The sequence below is a fragment of the Nestor notabilis genome, unplaced genomic scaffold (assembly GCF_000696875.1).
Source record: "Nestor notabilis isolate BGI_N333 unplaced genomic scaffold, ASM69687v1 scaffold12712, whole genome shotgun sequence".
Lineage (NCBI taxonomy): Eukaryota > Metazoa > Chordata > Aves > Psittaciformes > Psittacidae > Nestor > Nestor notabilis.
The window spans coordinates 23,151-42,368 of NW_009917950.1; the positions used below are offsets into that span (position 1 = coordinate 23,151).

At 35.9% G+C, this 19,218-nt stretch overlaps 1 protein-coding gene across 1 annotated transcript in view; it reads right to left on the bottom strand.

Annotated features, from left to right (window-relative positions):
* LOC104401791 (multidrug resistance-associated protein 1-like) overlaps positions 1–18,744 on the bottom strand; it is a gene marked incomplete at its 5' end in the record, with an annotated part of 31,380 nt that extends 12,636 nt beyond the window's left edge. Inside the window, 15 exons of the mRNA XM_010009483.1 lie at positions 243–312; positions 1,772–1,958; positions 3,021–3,188; positions 3,702–3,878; positions 5,287–5,413; positions 6,084–6,150; positions 6,266–6,350; positions 6,831–6,977; positions 8,977–9,114; positions 9,740–9,805; positions 11,124–11,378; positions 12,962–13,139; positions 14,167–14,324; positions 15,685–15,826; positions 18,683–18,744. Coding sequence (XP_010007785.1) covers positions 243–312; positions 1,772–1,958; positions 3,021–3,188; positions 3,702–3,878; positions 5,287–5,413; positions 6,084–6,150; positions 6,266–6,350; positions 6,831–6,977; positions 8,977–9,114; positions 9,740–9,805; positions 11,124–11,378; positions 12,962–13,139; positions 14,167–14,324; positions 15,685–15,826; positions 18,683–18,744 — 2,027 coding nt within the window. The remainder of the gene's footprint in view (positions 1–242; positions 313–1,771; positions 1,959–3,020; positions 3,189–3,701; positions 3,879–5,286; positions 5,414–6,083; positions 6,151–6,265; positions 6,351–6,830; positions 6,978–8,976; positions 9,115–9,739; positions 9,806–11,123; positions 11,379–12,961; positions 13,140–14,166; positions 14,325–15,684; positions 15,827–18,682) is intronic.
* Between the last annotated feature and the right edge of the window lie 474 nt (positions 18,745–19,218).

Consider the following 19,218-nt stretch of genomic DNA (forward strand, 5'->3'; position numbering starts at 1 on the left):
AAGCAGTCCAAGAACTGGACCACTGGAACTCATGCAGCACATTAGCTGGTTTTCTTTAGTTATAAAGTGAAACCAGAAGATAAGCTCCAGTTACATGCCCTCCAGCCAACTGTTAATGGTCATTCAGGCTTAACCCATGTTTGCACAGTGTATAACAGTTGTACAGACTTCAGCACTTAGGGTTGTTCTAACATTGCATCAGTTAAGCAAGGGCTAATTTTATTTATTTTTTTAATACTTACTCTGTATGTTTCAGCAGTTCTCTTTCTTGCAGACTTCTGCCTAGTTGGCCCTCTTCTTTTGGAGATCTCACTATAACAGAAAAAAAAAGAACTGAAACATTGTTCAGTATTATGCCATGAGTAAATGGGTACAGTACTGGAAGCTAGAAATTAAAAACTGGGACAAAATGATGGATGAGAATGCTTTAAATTATGAACTACTTAAGTAGACCTAGTCTTAGGATAGCTACTACATAACACAGAAACTTTTATGACTCAATGCTAGAACTGTGACAGGAGGTAAATCTCCCCCATGAGCCCAGAGTCTCTTTGGAATTCCATTCTTCTTAGTGAAAGGATTAGTATCCCTACAAATATTACATTAGTGTTTATCTCTAAGTATTCTTGCATCATGTCTGGAAAACCAAGTTTGCTGTTCTTTGTGTGTTAATGAAAGGAGTCAACACTTTTTTCTTCCAGGAATGGATTTTTTCTTCTTTTTCATATTTGATGTTGGTTTTGTCAACAGATCTGACAAATATTTTTAAATCCATCCATCCTGACTGTATGATGTATCACAACACATTGCATTCTGTTTCTTCTCCTTATTACTTTGTTTCCCCTTCCCTCTCTTTATTACCCTTCATGAATAATACATGTTTCCTTACATAGCAATCTCATACTTTCATCCCAACACAGCTAACTCAAAACTGCCCACTGCTGCCTTTTGCAAATTTGCTGTTCTGTCTTTCTGCTCCTCCCCATAAAACTCAGAGTGCTGGCTCCAGTATAGGGCCTGAATTAATCAGACCACCAGATTGTGCACTGTACTTACTGCAGACTCGATTTAGAGTCACTAAGCTAATTGGAAACCAGCATTATAAACATCTGCAGTCACTTATCTGTTAGAAGAATCTTCGTGTCATGTGGAGACATTCCTTCTCTCAAAATTAAATAACCACAGTCTTCTGAAGCACATGATGAAAGAGGTCAAACAGACTGTATTGTCAATGTACCTATTTTTTCCCACAACTCTGAAGAGCACACATTGAACAATTCATGTACAGAAGTAAATTGAGTACAAATCCATTTTTTTTCTCCCTACAAATGGACAATATTCTCTTACTCCTTCTGCTGTGCTCCATGATTACAGCAGTCTAAGGTGAGGAAAATGGGAAGCATCCAATATAAAACAAGACATAATCACTGACACTGCAAGATTAATTCGAAATGTCCGTAAGTTTTTTGATGGGTGACAAATCCTTAATAGAATCAGATAACTCTGCCACGTAATTAATACATTATGTAAAAGTACTAAACAGCTGCATAAGGCAGCTTATCATACATTCATTAGTTGAAGAGTAAACCATTTGATCTCAAGACATTAAAGCCTGAATTTTTTTCAGTTTATAACCTGTAATTCTATGCCAAAATTTAGATATTTTCCAGCAATTATTCTATTCATTTCCAGGAAGGAGAGAAGGAATATTTGTAGAAGCTTGAATGAAAATAAAAAATACTTGGCAAACACAGAATACGGGTTTTCTCACCTTCCACTGGGGTCGTCTCTTCAGTTGTATGCTCTGCACTGAAGACTTGAATAAGCTCAGCAAAATTAGCTCTCTTTGAAACAAGTTCTTGGTATGTCCCCATTTGACTTATTCTGCCCTCTTCCATTACTATTATAAGATCAGTGTGAGGCAGGAATGTTACATTATGGGTCACCAATATACGAGTCTGAAACACAATGTTTTCCATTTCATCGTATAAATACAAAATGTGTATTAAAAGTAGACATTACAATAGCTGGAACGATATAATGGAATTTTTCCAGGATTTTGCTCATTTGTCTACTTTATTATTATATTATTTATTGCCTACTTTACTGCATTACTCTTTTAACTGCTGATTGTCATGTCAAACTTTATGCTTATAGCTACTTCCTGTTACTTGTACTTAGCTATTTCGTAATGTGTATCTTCTGCTCAAGAATGGTTTAGATTAGGTTGTAAGGAGAAGAGGTAGATAAACAGATTTTAATCTACTACATGTACTTTTATAATCTCAATATTAAAATCTGCTTGAAAGTCTACTATTATTAGTGTTCTTGCTTCTGTCACACATTTATAACCCATGGAGCAGATAAATTAAGAAAAGGGAGAAGGAAGAAAGGGAAAACAAAAGACATTTGTCTCATAGTAAGTAGTGTATTCATAATGGTAAATATTTCATAGTAATACATGTGTTTTGCAGGCATCAGACAGCAGGAAAAAAGCAGGAATGATCTGTACTAATTCATAACACTGAGGAGAGATTTTTTACAAGCTATCTTACCTTCCCACATGAACAGTTTTTAGATCAGAGAATCTATTCCTCCTGATTCCACTTTTCCCTAGGAATTTCTTTGTTCAACAAGAAGCCTTTCTTTCTCTAACCTATTTATTGCAGAAAGGCATCAAGAGTGACCACAAAGAATTCCACCCTGCCATCTATATGCAGATCACAGCACTCCACAAAAACTGCCAGTAAAGAAGAAATAAGCAAATATTATACGAATCTTTCAGACTCTCATGTCAGGCAAGCTCTCAATCTTTTATTTTGGTCAGTTCTTTGTCTACCCAACAGGCTTCAAACTGGCACAATCAGCTGTGCTTTTCATTTAGCCTTTTTATTCAGAATAATTTTCATCAACACACTAGGTAAGAGATGAGTTTTTGCAGAATGACTGGCCCTTCTACAGTCTGTTGTATTGTGCAAACCAGTTCATCCCTAAATTGAAATGAGGCTGCCCTACTTTACCTTGTTTTTAAGAAGACCTGAAGGGCCAATTATCTTCTCAAAAAGGTGTTTCCCAACATGTACATCTACAGCAGACAAGGGGTCATCCAGAAGATACAGGTCAGCATTGCTGTACACAGCTCTAGCAAGACTCACTCTCTGCTTCTGCCCTCCACTTATATTGACACCCTAAAAAAGCCAAAATAATCCACATTTAATATGAAATACTAAAGAAGACCAGTGTATTACACTCAGTCTTGCCATTAGTTTTTTCAGATAATCAAAGTTTTATACTAGATACGAATATAGAAAGGTAAATTTGGATTTTCAAGTAATTAGAACAAAGTTTGGGCTCTGTTGATTAAATTCTCACTCCAAAATGGGTGAATGTAACTTATTTTGGAAAACTGAAAAATAACTTTGATTTACAGTCATACAGGCATTTCTACAGTATAGAGGAAACCCTCCAAGAACAGAACAGGGCTGATTCAAGCTTCTGTATAGAAAAGAACCATTTAAAAAGTAAGAGTTCAGGGTTTGGACAGAAATTAAGTTCAAAGTAAGTCAGCTAAGTAAAGAGATGTGATAGATTTACTTGGCTGAGCACTGATTAAGTCATCAGTATAAATTATCAAATAGGTAATACATAAAAACATAAAAGCTATAACTTATTGCATCATTTCTGACACTTCAAATTCTCACCCTTTCTCCAATCTCTGTTTGGTCTCCATTCGGTAACTGTTCCAAATCTGGCAGTAAAGCACAGGACTCTAAAACAAGTTCATAGTATTGCCTATGTAGATTTGCACCAAAGAGAATATTTTCCTGTAAAGTGCCATTTTGAATCCAAGCCTGCTGAGAAGCATATGCCACTGAGCCCTAAAAAGAATCGGAAACAATTCTTTTACTCAGGCTTTGAACATTAAAAAGGGATTTAAAACTACATTTGAAAATCCAGCTTTTCCTCAAAGTAAGAGGTAATTACTTCCAAAATGCGGGCATTATTAAACTGTTAATATTTTAACTGAGTCAGGTAATAAAAACAATCTGTTGAATATTCCTGTATAACAGCTTGCCTATAATTATTATAAGAGCACATACTGTGAATAAAACTGACAGAGCTGGAACATATATTGAACAGTATTTCAGAGAAAGATGTCGATGACGAACAGGTATCCATTGTAAGATTTATATGCAGCAAAATGGGTCTGTACTGAGTATATTGTATTTTTATATTACATGCTGTGGAATGTGTCAGTCATTAGAAATTAAGGTTACAGGATAGGAAAGATAACTGGAAATGCTCCTAGATCTTTTCTTACATTAAGCTACATGCCCTGTTAAACTCTCTTAATTTTACAGCAAATTGATAGTATAGCTACACTTGTTGGGTGTATGCCTTCCTTACAGATTTTACACAGCTAGTCTTTTCCCCATTAATTACTACTCTCAGATTCAGAAAACCTCAACTTCATGTTCTTTCCCCATCTCCCAACAGAGACAGGGTACTGTACTAGCTTTCCACAGGAGTGGATTCTTGCTCAACACTTATTTTCAAGGCTGAGACACTTTTTCAATGGTGCCACATCCACTTGCAAGTAGATTAATTGATACTGTGCTTATCCACTAATATTTATTGGCTCAAACACCGTAGTCTGTCATTAGAGGTTAACTTCCTCTATATCTATAACCTATAAAAAACTTCCCTAAACTCTATTATGTGCTGGGGACTTTCATTTCTCTATGTAACTTCAAGACAAGTTAAGCTACAGGGGTTCGTGTTGCTAGGACAGCCAGCACCCTAATTCCATCTCCCCCTAAAGTTCAGCTTTAACCTCTGTTTCCATATCCTGTATCCACAGCCTGCATCCTATTTCCTTATCCACATAAACCACTGCAAGAAAGCTGATCATCTTCTATATCAGTTTAGAACTGCTCTGAGTGGGTCGTGTTTGTACAGCTGTTCAAAACCAGCAACCATTAGAGATGCTTAGGCTCAATACATGACTTATATACTCATGATTTTTGCATTGAATTATATAGATTATAAAAAAATGAAAATCGCTTTGCAATCACTTAGGTTGACAACAAAGCAAAATTGTTGCATTATTAACAAATGTCACTGTATTACTTTTCTTTGAAGACTGAGGAAGCTGGAGCTACCCTTGCCAGTATTTCTGCAACCATAAATAGCTGAGGAGGAAGAACTGCATTTTCAAAAGCAGTTCTGATTAATTTAGGTATTGAGGAGTGGGCAGGGCAGGGGGATACAGACAGACAATCTTACTCTTCTCTGAACTGTTCCTTCAAGTTTCTCCATTTCTCCAAGAACAGCAGAAAGAAAAGATGACTTTCCAGATCCAACCTGTCCCACAACAGCAACTAAAGAGCCTTCAGGAATGCTGACACTCAGGCTGGAAATATTGAGGAAGACAAATTAGTTATCCTCTTTGTAAATACTCCAACATGTATGGGTAGTGGTCAATCTAAGAAAGAAATAGCCTATTTTACCCTCAGAATGTTGAGAAATTGGTATATCAGTTTGCACATCTTTTGACTATTGGGAAACTGGCAATAATGGCTTTAAGTATAAACTGATTCGTCTGCAAGTTTAGAGGCTGTGCTTTCATCTGGTCACAATGAAATCAAATTGGAGACAGTCTAACCAAAAAGTGGTCTTACCATATTCTTCTCAGGCCTGTGGTTCACGTTCTGTCTTGCTCTGACAATCAACTGCTAGAACTCTCAGGGAGAGGGAAAGGGAGAGGCAGAGGGAGGAGGAGAGAAAGAGGGAGAGGGAGAGGAAAGGGAAGGGCACTGGCCTCCCATACCACTTATACAGTGTTATGCTGGGGAATGTGCACTTTTATGTGGTTTCTTTTGGAGCACCAGGGACACCAGGTCAGATTTGACTTTCCAGAGCACACTGATCACATGGGATACTCTGGAAACAACAATTTATGTTATTTTTGGTATGTAACATCATGAAGTAGTCTGAATGAGAATATATGAAACCTGAACAAATCTCTACAGACATCACATTCTGCCAAAGAAGCTCATAAAAATAAGTAAGAAATACCTTACTTTTTTAAGACTGGTACGCCATTTTTTTCCCAGCGGAAAGAAGCACCAATAAACCCAACAGCATGATCTGTTGTAGTAAAGAAAGAGAGACCAAAGAGTTGCTAATCCACCCCTCAGCTGAGTTTCTTAATGATTATCCATATAAACTCATGACCAATTAAAAAATAACAACTACTGCTTACTTCCACTGTAGTTTGTATTGACATCCTCAGGGTTAATATCCTCAGCACACAGAAAATCCTCTAACCGGCTCAGAGAAACTTTGGTCTGCAAGATGAACAGATATATAAGATACAACATGCATGTGGTCCCTTAAATTTTTAAATAATATTTTCATACTTTGAAGTTCTAGATAATATTCGTTGTCTTCTTTGAAGATAGACAAAAATGGTGGTTAGGTATTTAAATAATATTTTCCTTAAAGTACTAAACAATCTGAAGTCAAAAAAAAAGTATATTTTTTTCCTAAGGATCTACTGCTTGATAGTTATAAAGTAACAGAGCATGCTTGACATATCCAGTATTAGAATATATAGTCAATCCTTGAATTTTCATTCTACTTAAAAGACTTGGAGACATCCTCTAAACAGCTTTCATGCTTCTTATTCCATAAAAATAACGTGCAGTTTCATCTCAATGAAATGTAACTTAAAATAACTAAATAACGTAATCATTCCTAGAAACAGATGAAACATGACAAGAGTATAAACATCAGACTTTCATGGCACTTATTCATAATATCCTTACCTGGGCTACAGCAGAGATCACAGATGGTAAATCAAACAAAGGCAGTCGTAAAATGTTAAATAAAGAAATTGATGTAAAAACTTTAGTTGCTGTTAAAACATTCTCTTTGTCCAGATGAAAGAAGATGCCAAATGTAGCCAATGAAACCTTTCAAGTAAACAAATGAAAATTACATATCCAGAAGCAAAATCATATTTGTACACAGATACTATTTTTGTTTGCATTTGAAAGATGCAGTATCCAATTTCTGCTCACATATAAGCAGGAGCCCTGTAACCGCTGCACATGGAAATTACTGCATAGCTGCAATACTGAGTGCAGGAATACTGTAATTTTAGTGAGCAAAAGCCATGGCTACCATGTTTGACCCAACCAGATACACATGAAACAATACAAAATAGGTTTCCCATCTCATCAAGTGGTTTCTTCATTTTTAGAACACTCAAACATGATGTTTCAGGAAATTCTCTTTTTTTTTTTTTCTTTCTCTTGCTATTGCTATGATATTGGACATAAAACAGAATTATTTACTGCAGGGATTATTATGTTGGACACTCGGAATTATTTCAAACATCTAGTCAGTAGTCATCAGAGAATAAACTGGACTCTTACACAACAGACACTCAAGCCTTCAGAATTAGCCAGAAAAGCCTACATCTAACAGCTTGTCCTACGGAGTCTCTTCTGCCTTTTGTTGAGTTTAGGAGTCCTAAACTAAACTAGGTATAAAGTAGAAAAACTCCTAAGAAAGTCCTAAATAAGAAGTTGAGTATTTCAGCACATTTAATTCAATCTTTGAGCTTTTCTCACTCATTGCTTCAAATATGTCAGTTGTTAGCAAGGTTACAGACTGAAGAACAGCCTTAATCCTCCCCTTTACTATTCCTAAGGAATATTCCTCTTCAGTTCTTACATACTGTGAGTTGAGCACTAGAAGATGTCAGGTTTTGCAACTGAAGTTAATGGTGGTCATTTATCTCTAATGTAGGTTCCAGTTGGATCCACAGAATCATTCAAGTTGGAAAAGACCTTTAAGACCATTGAGTCCAACCATTAACCCAGCACTGCCAAGTCCACCACCAACTATATCACTAAGTGCCACATCTACACACCTTCTAAATACCTCCAGGGATGGTGACTCAACCACCTCCCTGCACAGCCTGTTCCAATGCTTGACAGCCCTTATGGTGAAGAAATTTTTCCTAATATCAAACTTAAACCTCCCCCGAGCAACTTGAGGCCATTTCCTTTTGTCCTATCACTTTCTACTTGGGAAAAGTGACTGACACCCACCTCACCACAACCCCTTTCAGGTACTAAGCGTAAATCAGGCAGTAAGAGCGGTAAGGTCCCATCCCTCAAACCTTGACATGCTGCCCCCAGACTTATCTCTAGTGAGCTTGATTTTATCCCTTTCTCCTTTCAAGTCCAGTTTAAAGCTCTTTCAATGAGACCTGCTAACTCCTGCACAAAGATCCTTCCCCCTTTGGGACATGTGTACCCCATCTGCTGCCAGCAGGCCTGCTGTCATGTAGACCAACCCATGATCAAAAACCCCAAAATTCTGCTAGGTGACACCAGGCTAGGAGCCAGATACTGATCTATTTGCTCTTCCTATTTCTTCCCCCATTATTCCCTGCAACTGGAAGGATAGAGGAGAACATTATTTGTGCTCCTGATCCCTTCACTAGTTGTCCCAAGGCCTTGAAGTCTCCATTTAGTTTCCAATGGAGTTTACCAGAGGGATTTAAACATCCAGATATTTAGATGAATTCCTGATAGAATTCCACTGAAACAAGGCTAGGATGAGTTTGGGACAGCTAAAAATTACAGATGGAAAAAGCATTCCCCTAAAATTTAAAGAAGGAGGAACATAAAGAAGGTAGTTGATTTCCATACAGTAGAAACAGTATGACTAAAACTGACTTTTTAAGAGAGGTCTTTAAATGCTTGGTCAATACATAATCTCTCTCATTCTTCTCCAGTCATATAAATGCTATTAGAACTTGAGAATTCAAATATATTGTACTGATATATTTAACGTTTTGCAATACTGTGAGGCAACATTTGTGAGCCATTCAGCTACTAAAGCAAGAGGGAACCTGAGACACAGCCTTGGATGAATTAATATTTTTATAAAACAAACCATAAACGGAATACACGTCAATGTTAGCATGGAGTAAGTCGTCAGATACCCAGAAGACTTCAAAACATCCACTTCACATTCTCTAATGCTCATGACCTTCCTTTGATATGCAGGTTCCCATGCATAAAGTTTGAGGATCTAGGCAATCAAACAAACATATCTTAATAAAACAAAAGAGCAGTGACCATGCTTCAGAAAATAAGCTTAAGCTCCAAATGTCATTTTCAAACATTCACCAGTGCCAAGCTACAACAATCTGAATGTTTTACAAATGAAAGCAAGACCTAAGATAACACTAAATTAGGTTGTTCTTATGGAAGATATACTCCAGTTACTGTTACTTCTTCAGATTTCAACTTGTCCCTTGTGTATCATAAATGATGAGATGGTTTATTTCAAAACAGGATAAATAACAAAAGTGAGACAACTTTGTAAAGTGTTTTTCTTCTATGCTAAAATTTCAGTCTGCTAAAGGTTTTCAGGCACCTATTAATATATTTTACATTCTCACTAAAAATGTGGTATTAAAAATAATGCATCATGAATAGTAAGTTTTTCAAATCAAATGAAACCAGTAAATATTTCCAGAAAAACTTTCTCTGCAAACTTTTATCATTATCAGCTGAAACATTACTCATAAAACCTTAGGTTTTTTAAATAACTTACTTTCTATCTTTGCAATAAAACCTTAGGTTTTTTAAATAACTTTCTATCTTTGCAACCTACACAAAAAAACCCAAACCCTTGTTAGTTGTTGCATTACCTTTATTCCATGTAACATTTCACTTAATAGCTTGACTCGCTGATCTGAATACTTCATTTGGCTTTTCTGGTTATAAGACAGCAATGTTTTCATTTTTCAACACGAATGAAAAAAGAAGAGTAAAATATTCAGCGTTCTGTAGGCAATGAATACCTTTTATGCTATTTTTACCTTGCTGAAAAACACACTAGCACTGCAGTTATACCATTTTCAGATACATATGTAGTAAAAAGAAATCATTAGATAGGATTACGGATTAAACACACTAAAATAACATTTTAACAATACAGTATAACACTATATATACACAAACATGAGTATATACATAAACCTATATGGATATAAAACACAGCATAAATATATATGTATATATAAAGGGGTTAGGAAAAAAGTTTCATGTGTTACTGATTAATACATTGTTACTGAAAAAACAAGTCAAAGAAACACAGAAACTCTTCTTACTCCTATGCTATACTCAAGACTCTTCTGCATCTGACATTTCTACAATACTAATTAGCAGCCTCTTTAATGTTTTGAGTCTTATTCATACATAACAAGTTGCAAACTTTTAGACAGGTTTATTTTATTGCCTTTTCTATTTCTTCTCTCTCTCATATCACAGTACGGATCTAAGTGCATATATAGCTGCAACAGCTCACCTGAAAAAGAGGTGAGAGGGTTATCCTGGGGTTTTTTCAATGTTTCTAAACTGTCACAGCCTTACAAAAGAATTAATGAAGACCCAGAGTCTTTACTGCATATTGTGTCATCGAAGGCAGAATAAGACAATAATTGCCTTAATAGCAATTATGAAACAAAACTTATGGTTTCAGTATTATTTTTTTTTCAGTGGATCCCACAGGAATATAAATACTAACAGGCAGTACAGTGCCAGGAGAACTGTAGCATCAGAGAAGGCGAAAGGAAATCAGAACACATGCAGTACATCTATGGGAATTCCCACCCCAAGAGAACGTGCTAAATATGAGCGAGCAGCTTAACCTGAATAATAAATGTGGAAGAGGGTCACAATCCTACAAAAATCCCTTGTTTAATGGAATTAACTCATGTAATGTGCAAAACCATAGTTGTTTTCTAAATGAGTCACACAGTAATTTTTACTAAAACAAAACTATTGTTTCAGTATAATGAAAATGTAGTATCCAACCAAAATACTGCTTTAGCTAACAAACATATGGCTTTCTTACTCCAGTTATGCTTCCCCCCAGTAAAAAACAGCTGTGCCTTTGCATTGTTTATTTTTGGGGGCTTAATTTAGATATACCAATAGTATTCTTACATATGCCTAATTTACACACAACCCCTTTCATTCCTATATTATGACAATTTAACTTCTCTTACTATGCTTATTTAAATAGCTCACCTTCAGTCTTTTTACTTTGGCTGCAATGAGCGCGTTTATAGGTATAACCAAAAGAAGCAGTGCAACACCTGCTAGGACCGAGGGGCCAAGCTCTTTCCAGAGAAAGATGACAGCCATGATGATCTGAAAAGGTGCTGACCATAACAGGTTGATGTTTACAGTTAGCTCCATGAGTTGCTGAGCATCTGCTGACATCAGGTTAACAATTTCCCCAGTCGTATAGTTTCGTCGTGAGGAATTTGCTAAAGTTAAGGCCTGCAACCAGAAAATACAGAGGTCACAATCAGAACTCAACAATTTTGATGGGTTTAGCTGCCCAGAAGAAGGTAAGAGGACAGTAATTAGAGCAAAGCTGAACTCAGTGACAAAAAAAATACTGAAACCGTAAGTTCCAACTCTTTATAGCAAATAAGCAGGACAACATGGCATAAAGAGGGCTCAGAAAGCCCCAGCTTTGGCCTCACTTAGAATCTCCCAGTGCAGGAACCAGCAACAGTAGGCTTCACAAGAAGCATATGTATCTCAGTGTGCCAGGCAGATACCACAAGTCCCACGTCTTGGGACTGATACCCAGACAAACACATACACACACTCTCTCTCCCTCTCTGTCTTGCTGCCTCACATTTTTCTACTGTATCACCTGAAAATCCTGCATGTAACAAGAGTGCTGCAGCAACTCACTCCAGCATCCATCCCATGTGCAAAGCACAACCTGACCCAGCATTCACTAATCAACCCTACTCAGAGAAAGGAAGAAGCTCTCTCTCTACACTATAGCTGTGAAAACTTGCCAGAACACATGCCCACCCCAGCTGGAAACTCTATTCCCCTGTTCATGACCTGATGTACTGACACACCCCGATACGCGACTTGAGAGAATTAAGTGCTTTCTTTAACTGATTTCCAACTTGTAAGTAAAATGTTGCATACTGGTTCAGAAAACACCTGAGCATCTATGTTAAAAGATTGGTTTGACTCTCTTGAGAAAAGAGACTATATTTTATACTAACAAAGACAATAATTTATTTCAGATTTGGATTATTTTTTGACTTCTTTAGCTTGTGCCTGATACCTAAATACTGCAGTAAAAATACCAATCTGTCATGTGCATAACAAAGTGAACTAAAGGTGCAGCACTCAGTAACCAGCTTCATCTCATATGCTACATACTGACAGCATAGTAAACTTTTTTATGTTTTGCAGGTCAGACAGCTACTTCTACATTATTGGCACCTGCATTTCTTGGGGCTAATAATGCTGCCACCTCAGCATCTCTTACCAAATGTGGGATAAGTTATAGATTTCCACAGCACTTAGTCATCCTTTAAACATTTGAAAAACACTCAGCATAAAATCAATTTCACTAAAATTGGAGGTGGTGGAGGGGTGTTTATTTTCACCTCCAAAGGAGACAATATAGCAAACTTCAGCTTCTCATATTCACTACTACTATACAGTAAAGACAGTGATCACTTATACTCTTATTTTTCCTTGGATATCCAGCCTATAAAGTCTTCCAGTTGATTTAGTAAATTTGGGAAATTAACCCATAACTAAAGTAGGAAGAGTTCAGTTTCTATATATAGCTCAAATATTATTCCTGTACAGGTGGCTGACAAAACTATGTAATTTCAGGATTAGAGTCTCACAATAGAAACGTTGCTCAAACTCCAGATTATTATAAATAAATAATCATCAAAATATATACAGTCAGTCTGTTAGCCTTCACCAGTGTATAACATCCTGGCTTTCGATCGTGCTGGTAAGCATATTGTCTTTTAACACTGTGTGCTTTATTTTAGTTTTTGTTTTCAAAGAAAAGTAGAAGACATGATTACCTTTTTATATATCAGGCCAACGACTGCAGTCTTGATTTTGACCGCAGTAAGCATGTTGTTACGTTGGTATAACTGATGGAGAAGAGTTTGTGAGAGAACTACAAAAAAAAGGGCAATAGCATAGCCGTATCCCCTCCCGTATGAAGTAGGATGATTTTCACTGACCATTATCATTGCTCTGAAAACAAAGAAAAAAACTAAATTTTGTGCATTAAAACAATTAAAAGTTCGATAAGCTGAAATACTGGAAACTTGTTTAATTAAGTCCATTTTGGATTTAGATATGGTGAAAGGTCACAAAGAAATACGGTGTTAAAAAGAAGGCAGGTCTTATCTGTGTTTTCCGACCTGTTAGCTTAGAACCAATTCTCAAATACTATTCTAGACATGAATATCTATTGCTGACACCCCTGACAATGCAGTACAAATAAAGAATGGCATAAAAGAAAAAAAAAAAAAGAAGAAAAAAAATGATTAGATACTTGTACTTAGAAAGGTTGCAACTACCAACCACGAAAGTGAGAGAAAGAAAAAACCTAGAGGAAAATGCTAATTTTTGTATAAGTAAAAGGTTATCTTAAACAACCAGCAACTGTGATGTTTTCAGACAGATTTTATAGTTAAAGATTTTGTGCAAGATTACACTGACTTAGGTTATAGTTTGGAGATTAACAATAATTCTGTTCATTAATTCTTTTCCTTACAAACACACAGGTATTTGATAAATTCTTAACACGTCTGTGGTAAGCACGATTTCTAAAAACCACTTCCATCAACCTCATGATACCAACAACACGATAACAACAGTTTCCCATCAAATGTTGAAGCTGTACATATTATTATATATTTAGGTATTTTTTAACAAAATAGAGATGGAAAAATATTGTTGAAGAAGCCGGGAAGTTAATTTGGTACTCCATGTTTTCTTAACATTTCATTTTACATTTAAGTATATTAAATACTTAAACACAATATTGTGGAATTGAAGTTCTACTGGTTTCGTCTCAGTCCTTTGGCTAAAAGATTCCTGATCTCTTTGAGCTTTCCTTCATTAGATCATTTTCAGATAATCACTGGGAAAGCAGGAGCAAATAAAACCTTTACACATCTAAGCTATTGCTTGGTTTGGTTTTGATACTAGAAACCCTTTAGCTTTAGTATTGCTGTTACTTTCTGATCATAAACTGAAACACAATTAAACTTACTTCATTATTTGTGGACTCATGAAAGCCAGAATGTCAGCAGTAACTTTCAGAAATGAAACTTTAATCAATACACATTTAAATGTTTGCCATAATGGCCAAATCAAAGATGGTTTATGGAAACTTGTTTTCTTAAATAGCAGTCTTTTGATGTAAGAAGCCTGCAAGATTACAAAAATACATTTAGAATTAAGAGAAAAAGTATTTTTGAACTTCACCCACAATTACAAATATAAAATATGCAATATTAGAGTGTCCATCTACAGCCATCACTGTACTTACGATCTGAAAAAGAGCATTTCCTACAGTCAGAAGGAAAACTTTCAGGTAAGAAATGAAGTCTGGTTTTATTTAGCCTGGCTAGCAGTCTTTCAGGAAATTATAAATATCATTTCTAGGGTTGCCCCAATCAGCCACAAATATAATTAGGAAAATAATTTAATCCTCAAATGATTTTCACATGTCAAAAAAAGTATCAGAAAAACAGAGGTAAGCTTCAGCATCAATGCATCATCATTTGTAGCAGGCTCACAGCAACTTTATATTAAAGGCTGAATAACTCTTCCATTCTTTCAGAGTATTTTCAGTTGCCAAGTAACTATTTTTTTTCGGTTTCTATGTACCTCAAGCAAACATACAAATGAGGGCTAAAAAGAAAAAAAAAAAGAGCCTTTCTTAATTAACACAGTGATGATATGAATGGAAAAAAAAATATCCTTATTGAAAAACACTTTTGAATGCTTGGGTAGAAAGGGTTTTGGTGTGTACATGCCATCGCTGGAAGAGAGGACAAATCTACAAATAGCTAAGAAAAACACTGAAGAGATATAGTAAGCTCTGCAGGACCCCTCTTCTCAGTATTAAAAAACAAAATTACACTCTTACTGGACTTACAGGTTAGGTCATCTCTCCCATGAACTTCCTAACACTACAGAGCTCCTAGTGCACTATAACTACAACAACAAAATAATAACTGTGACTGAAACTGTCAATGATTTACACGAAAATCACAAAGGAAACCTCAAGCAAAAAAAAAAACCAACAAAAAAAAAAAGTATTAGTAAAACTCAATATTGTTAAAATTAAAGAAAATTGAAGCTTGTTTTGTGTGTTCTATAAGCCAGGGCATCTACTGATAAACAGCTGATAATAGACTACCTACCTACCTTAAACACAGATGCAAGGATAATACAGAAGTTCAGAGAAAATACAAGTTCAGAGGGAAAGTAGTTAAACAGTTTTGACAAAAATGGCAATTAATCACCAAAGTAGATTCCATATCACTTAAATAACATACCTGTTAAAATATAACTAGGTATCTTCGTAAGAGGTAAGTTTGAACTTAAAACAATTTAGAAAAACCCAAGAGCCACATCAGAGACCCCTGATCACAACACTGAATGGCCTTTGTGATCTACAAAATATAGGCTGTTCAATAAACAAGATTCTAGAAATCTTCTCCAGCTTCTAGACTCCTTAAATTTAGAAAAGAATATAGCCCATTGTCAGAACTATAGCTACCATTGATCCTGTGGTGGACTTATGGATTTCTTTTCTCCATTGCTTTTCAAAGTTAGGACACACGGTGTATGGTGAATCACTTTCGTTCAGTTCAAACAGGTCATCCCTTTCCAATGGCTTCTTATAGCCTACAGATATTAGTCTGAAAGAAATAAACTAATTTAGACAGCATGAAATACAGTAGACAAGCAGAACTACTAACTCAAAAAACTAATGATATAATTTAGTCCATATAAATAAACTCCATAATCAAAATAATATATATAATCCTATAAAGGCCCCAGACTAAATAGTTGACGATATTTACAGTCACCCTAAATAGACTGAAATTCACCTGAAGTAAAAGCCTAAGCAGATGGTCACATCTGAACAGCAAATTCTGAGGAACCTCTACCTCAGAATCTGTCTACATTTCTGATCCTGTATTTCCTTACAGGAAAACATACTATTTCATAAACAAATATGTAGCACCATCATTACCCACTTACTGTTGCAGTCTGGAATGAAATACCTTTTCTATCACAAGACTACCTTACCACAGAATCATTTAGGTTGGAAAAGACCCTTAGAATTACCTAGTCCAACCATTAACCTAGCACTACCAAGTCTGCCACTAAACCATGTCCCTAAGCGCCATGTGAACGTGTCTTAAATACCTTCAGGGATGGTGACTCATCATGTTGCAACTCATCTTTAACCAAGTTAGCAACATTAAACTACTGGGTTTCAGCACAAGTACAATGGAAGTTTCCTTACAGCAGATCTTCAGCAGTTAAAATTTTGTTTTAAGAAAGGGCTTTTACCCACTTAAGGGTAAGAGGTGGGGAAAATTCAAAAGGATTAATGTTGACAACATCTTCTAACTTAAAGGAAGTCCCAAACAAGAGACACATGCATAGACAGTGGAGTGTGTATCCTCTCAGTGGCAGTTCTACTGCTTCCAAGCTGGTGGGGATCTCCCTCCCTGAAGACTGCAACACAAGTGCAGTGTCTGTCTTCTCTTGTGTGCATTTCCAGTGTATCACTGCAGTGCCAGTCAGTGCCAGTGCTGGCCTTGGGGCTAAAGTGCGCTCCATTGTGCTTATCACAGGACAGAAAATAAAGACTCAGAAACACTTTTTTGGAGGTCGTGAAATTCTGATGGGGGTAGACCTCACTATCCGAGGGCCACCCAAGCATCTACCAAAGCTGTAACATTAATACAAAGTGTATTTCCCTTAAGCTTGATAAATTAAGGCAAAAATAACACAGCTTCTGCCTAAGAGCTCCAGCTCTTGAGACAAATGAGGAAAGCAGACCAAGTAGTACTTGAGGGGAACTGCTGTTTAAGAATTCTACATAACTCATCTCAATGCTAAAACTCACTGCTGCCAGAGGATAAGCAGGTATAACATTAATACAAAGTGTATTTCCCTTAAGCTTGATAAATTAAGGCAAAAATAACACAGCTTCTGCCTAAGAGCTCCAGCTCTTGAGACAAATGAGGAAAGCAGACCAAGTAGTACTTGAGGGGAACTGCTGTTTAAGAATTCTACATAACTCATCTCAATGCTAAAACTCACTGCTGCCAGAGGATAAGCAGGTATAACAAATGCCATGTCCAGATTGCCTGAATTCTGAAGAAACATTGTATACTACTATGGATTTAATATGTACCAATTAATTTGAGACTGCCTCATTTAGATTGCAAGCACTTAAGCTGAGTATATGTTAGACATAATTTACTGTGTTTGCTTGTGATTGGAATGAGAGAACATATCTAATGTTCACAGTATTAGTTTAATTGCATCCAGTTATTTCATAGCTAAATAAGCTTTCACTGAGGAGAACTTAAGTACTTTTTTCCCCTCACCCATCTTTCATTAAAGATTGTGAAATTGGTTAAAACATACAAAGGATAGAATAGCTTGAACATTTGGGTGACCACTGTGACATAATGAATGCATAAATGTCATACAAAAGTGCTGCACTTGGTACACTTCATAACGTTCTAGAAAAACTTAAAATTTGTATTTATGGTGTGGAAAGTGAGGACTGTTAAAAACCAAAGCTACTCAGAAACTGATGGTGAACTCCTAACTTCAGCAGGGCCAGAGTTCAAACAAATACTCTGAATCCTTGAAACAATCTGATGGTTTTGTCTCAGCTTATTAACAGCAAATAACATTTTCAGGTTTTCCTTAAAATTAATAATACTGAATAAAGCAAGAAACCATTATACTCCTAAAATGTTTTTTCTCACTTTTAGATTTCTGAACTGTATATATTTGATTCAAATGATTTTTAAAAGAAAAAAAAAAAAGAAAAATGTTAAAAGTGAGTAATGGTCACAAGACATAACACATGAAACTGAAATAACATCCAAAATATTAACGGATGGGAAGCTGCATGATTCGACATAGTTGAACTTTCAGTTCCTATTTTTGGGTGGAAACTTTCCCCAGAGGTGGAGGGACTTTGTTGGGCTTTATGAGCAGGTGATCTACAGTTATAACATGTGGTCTACCATAAAAGAGGGAGGAAAATGAGCATGAAATTGGCTACTTGGAAAAGACCTTAAATGTACCGCTGAGTATTTGTTCCTGGAGATGCAGCAAATTACTGTATGGAGTATATGGAGCTATATGGAGTATAAAGGAATCCTTATTTTCATTTTTGTCTACTGGCAAACTTTACACAAACAGACAATAAAAAATGGTAGCCTAATTTGGTCTTTTACATTGTCCATTGTGACAAGAACATTGTGCTTAGTTATCAAAATGTTAATGTTTTAAATAATGCCATTAGATAAAGTATAAAATGACTGTTAACTATATATAAACAATGCTCCACAAAATATTTGAATAAGACCTCTAAAGTTGTAAATTTTGACTTTTGCACAAAAAGCTAACAGCAATCTCAGGCTTAAGCTCTGGCTCAAACCAGAATGATGGTGTGGAATGTAAGTCCATGCTCTAAAATTCTGTGAACATCAACAGGCAGTTTACTAAATTCTCACCTGCTAAACCAGGAGTATGTTAACTTACTGAAGAAAAAAACATTCTTTTCAGGGCTGTGATTCTGTTTAAAAAAGAAAAAAGGAAAAAGTATCAATGTTATTTGAAAGAGTGGAAAAAAAGTTAGTTTTGTTTATTTGGTTTTTTACTAAACAGGCAGTTTTTAGGAGCTATTTAATTCTGAACTATACTTCTTTGCCTGTTACCTTCTCCCACAGACACTCAAACACAAGATATGAAGGATGAAAGAGATCTACGGTCTTATTAGAAAAAACTTAACTTGGTGTAAGAGGATATTAACCACCACCTTAGCTTGATTTTATACTATTTACACATACCAAACAGTAAAGCATAGGAGCTGGACTCAGTGATCACTATGGGACTCTTCCAAACTGAGATATTCTACGATTCTACGTCCCATATAAGCAAACCTTCCTTAAATCTTTGACAGTCAAAATCCTGTGAGATTGTTTTGGGTTTTTTTCCCCTGTTGACAACTTAGCTATTGGAAGTTACCAACTGCTAATACCTAAAGAAC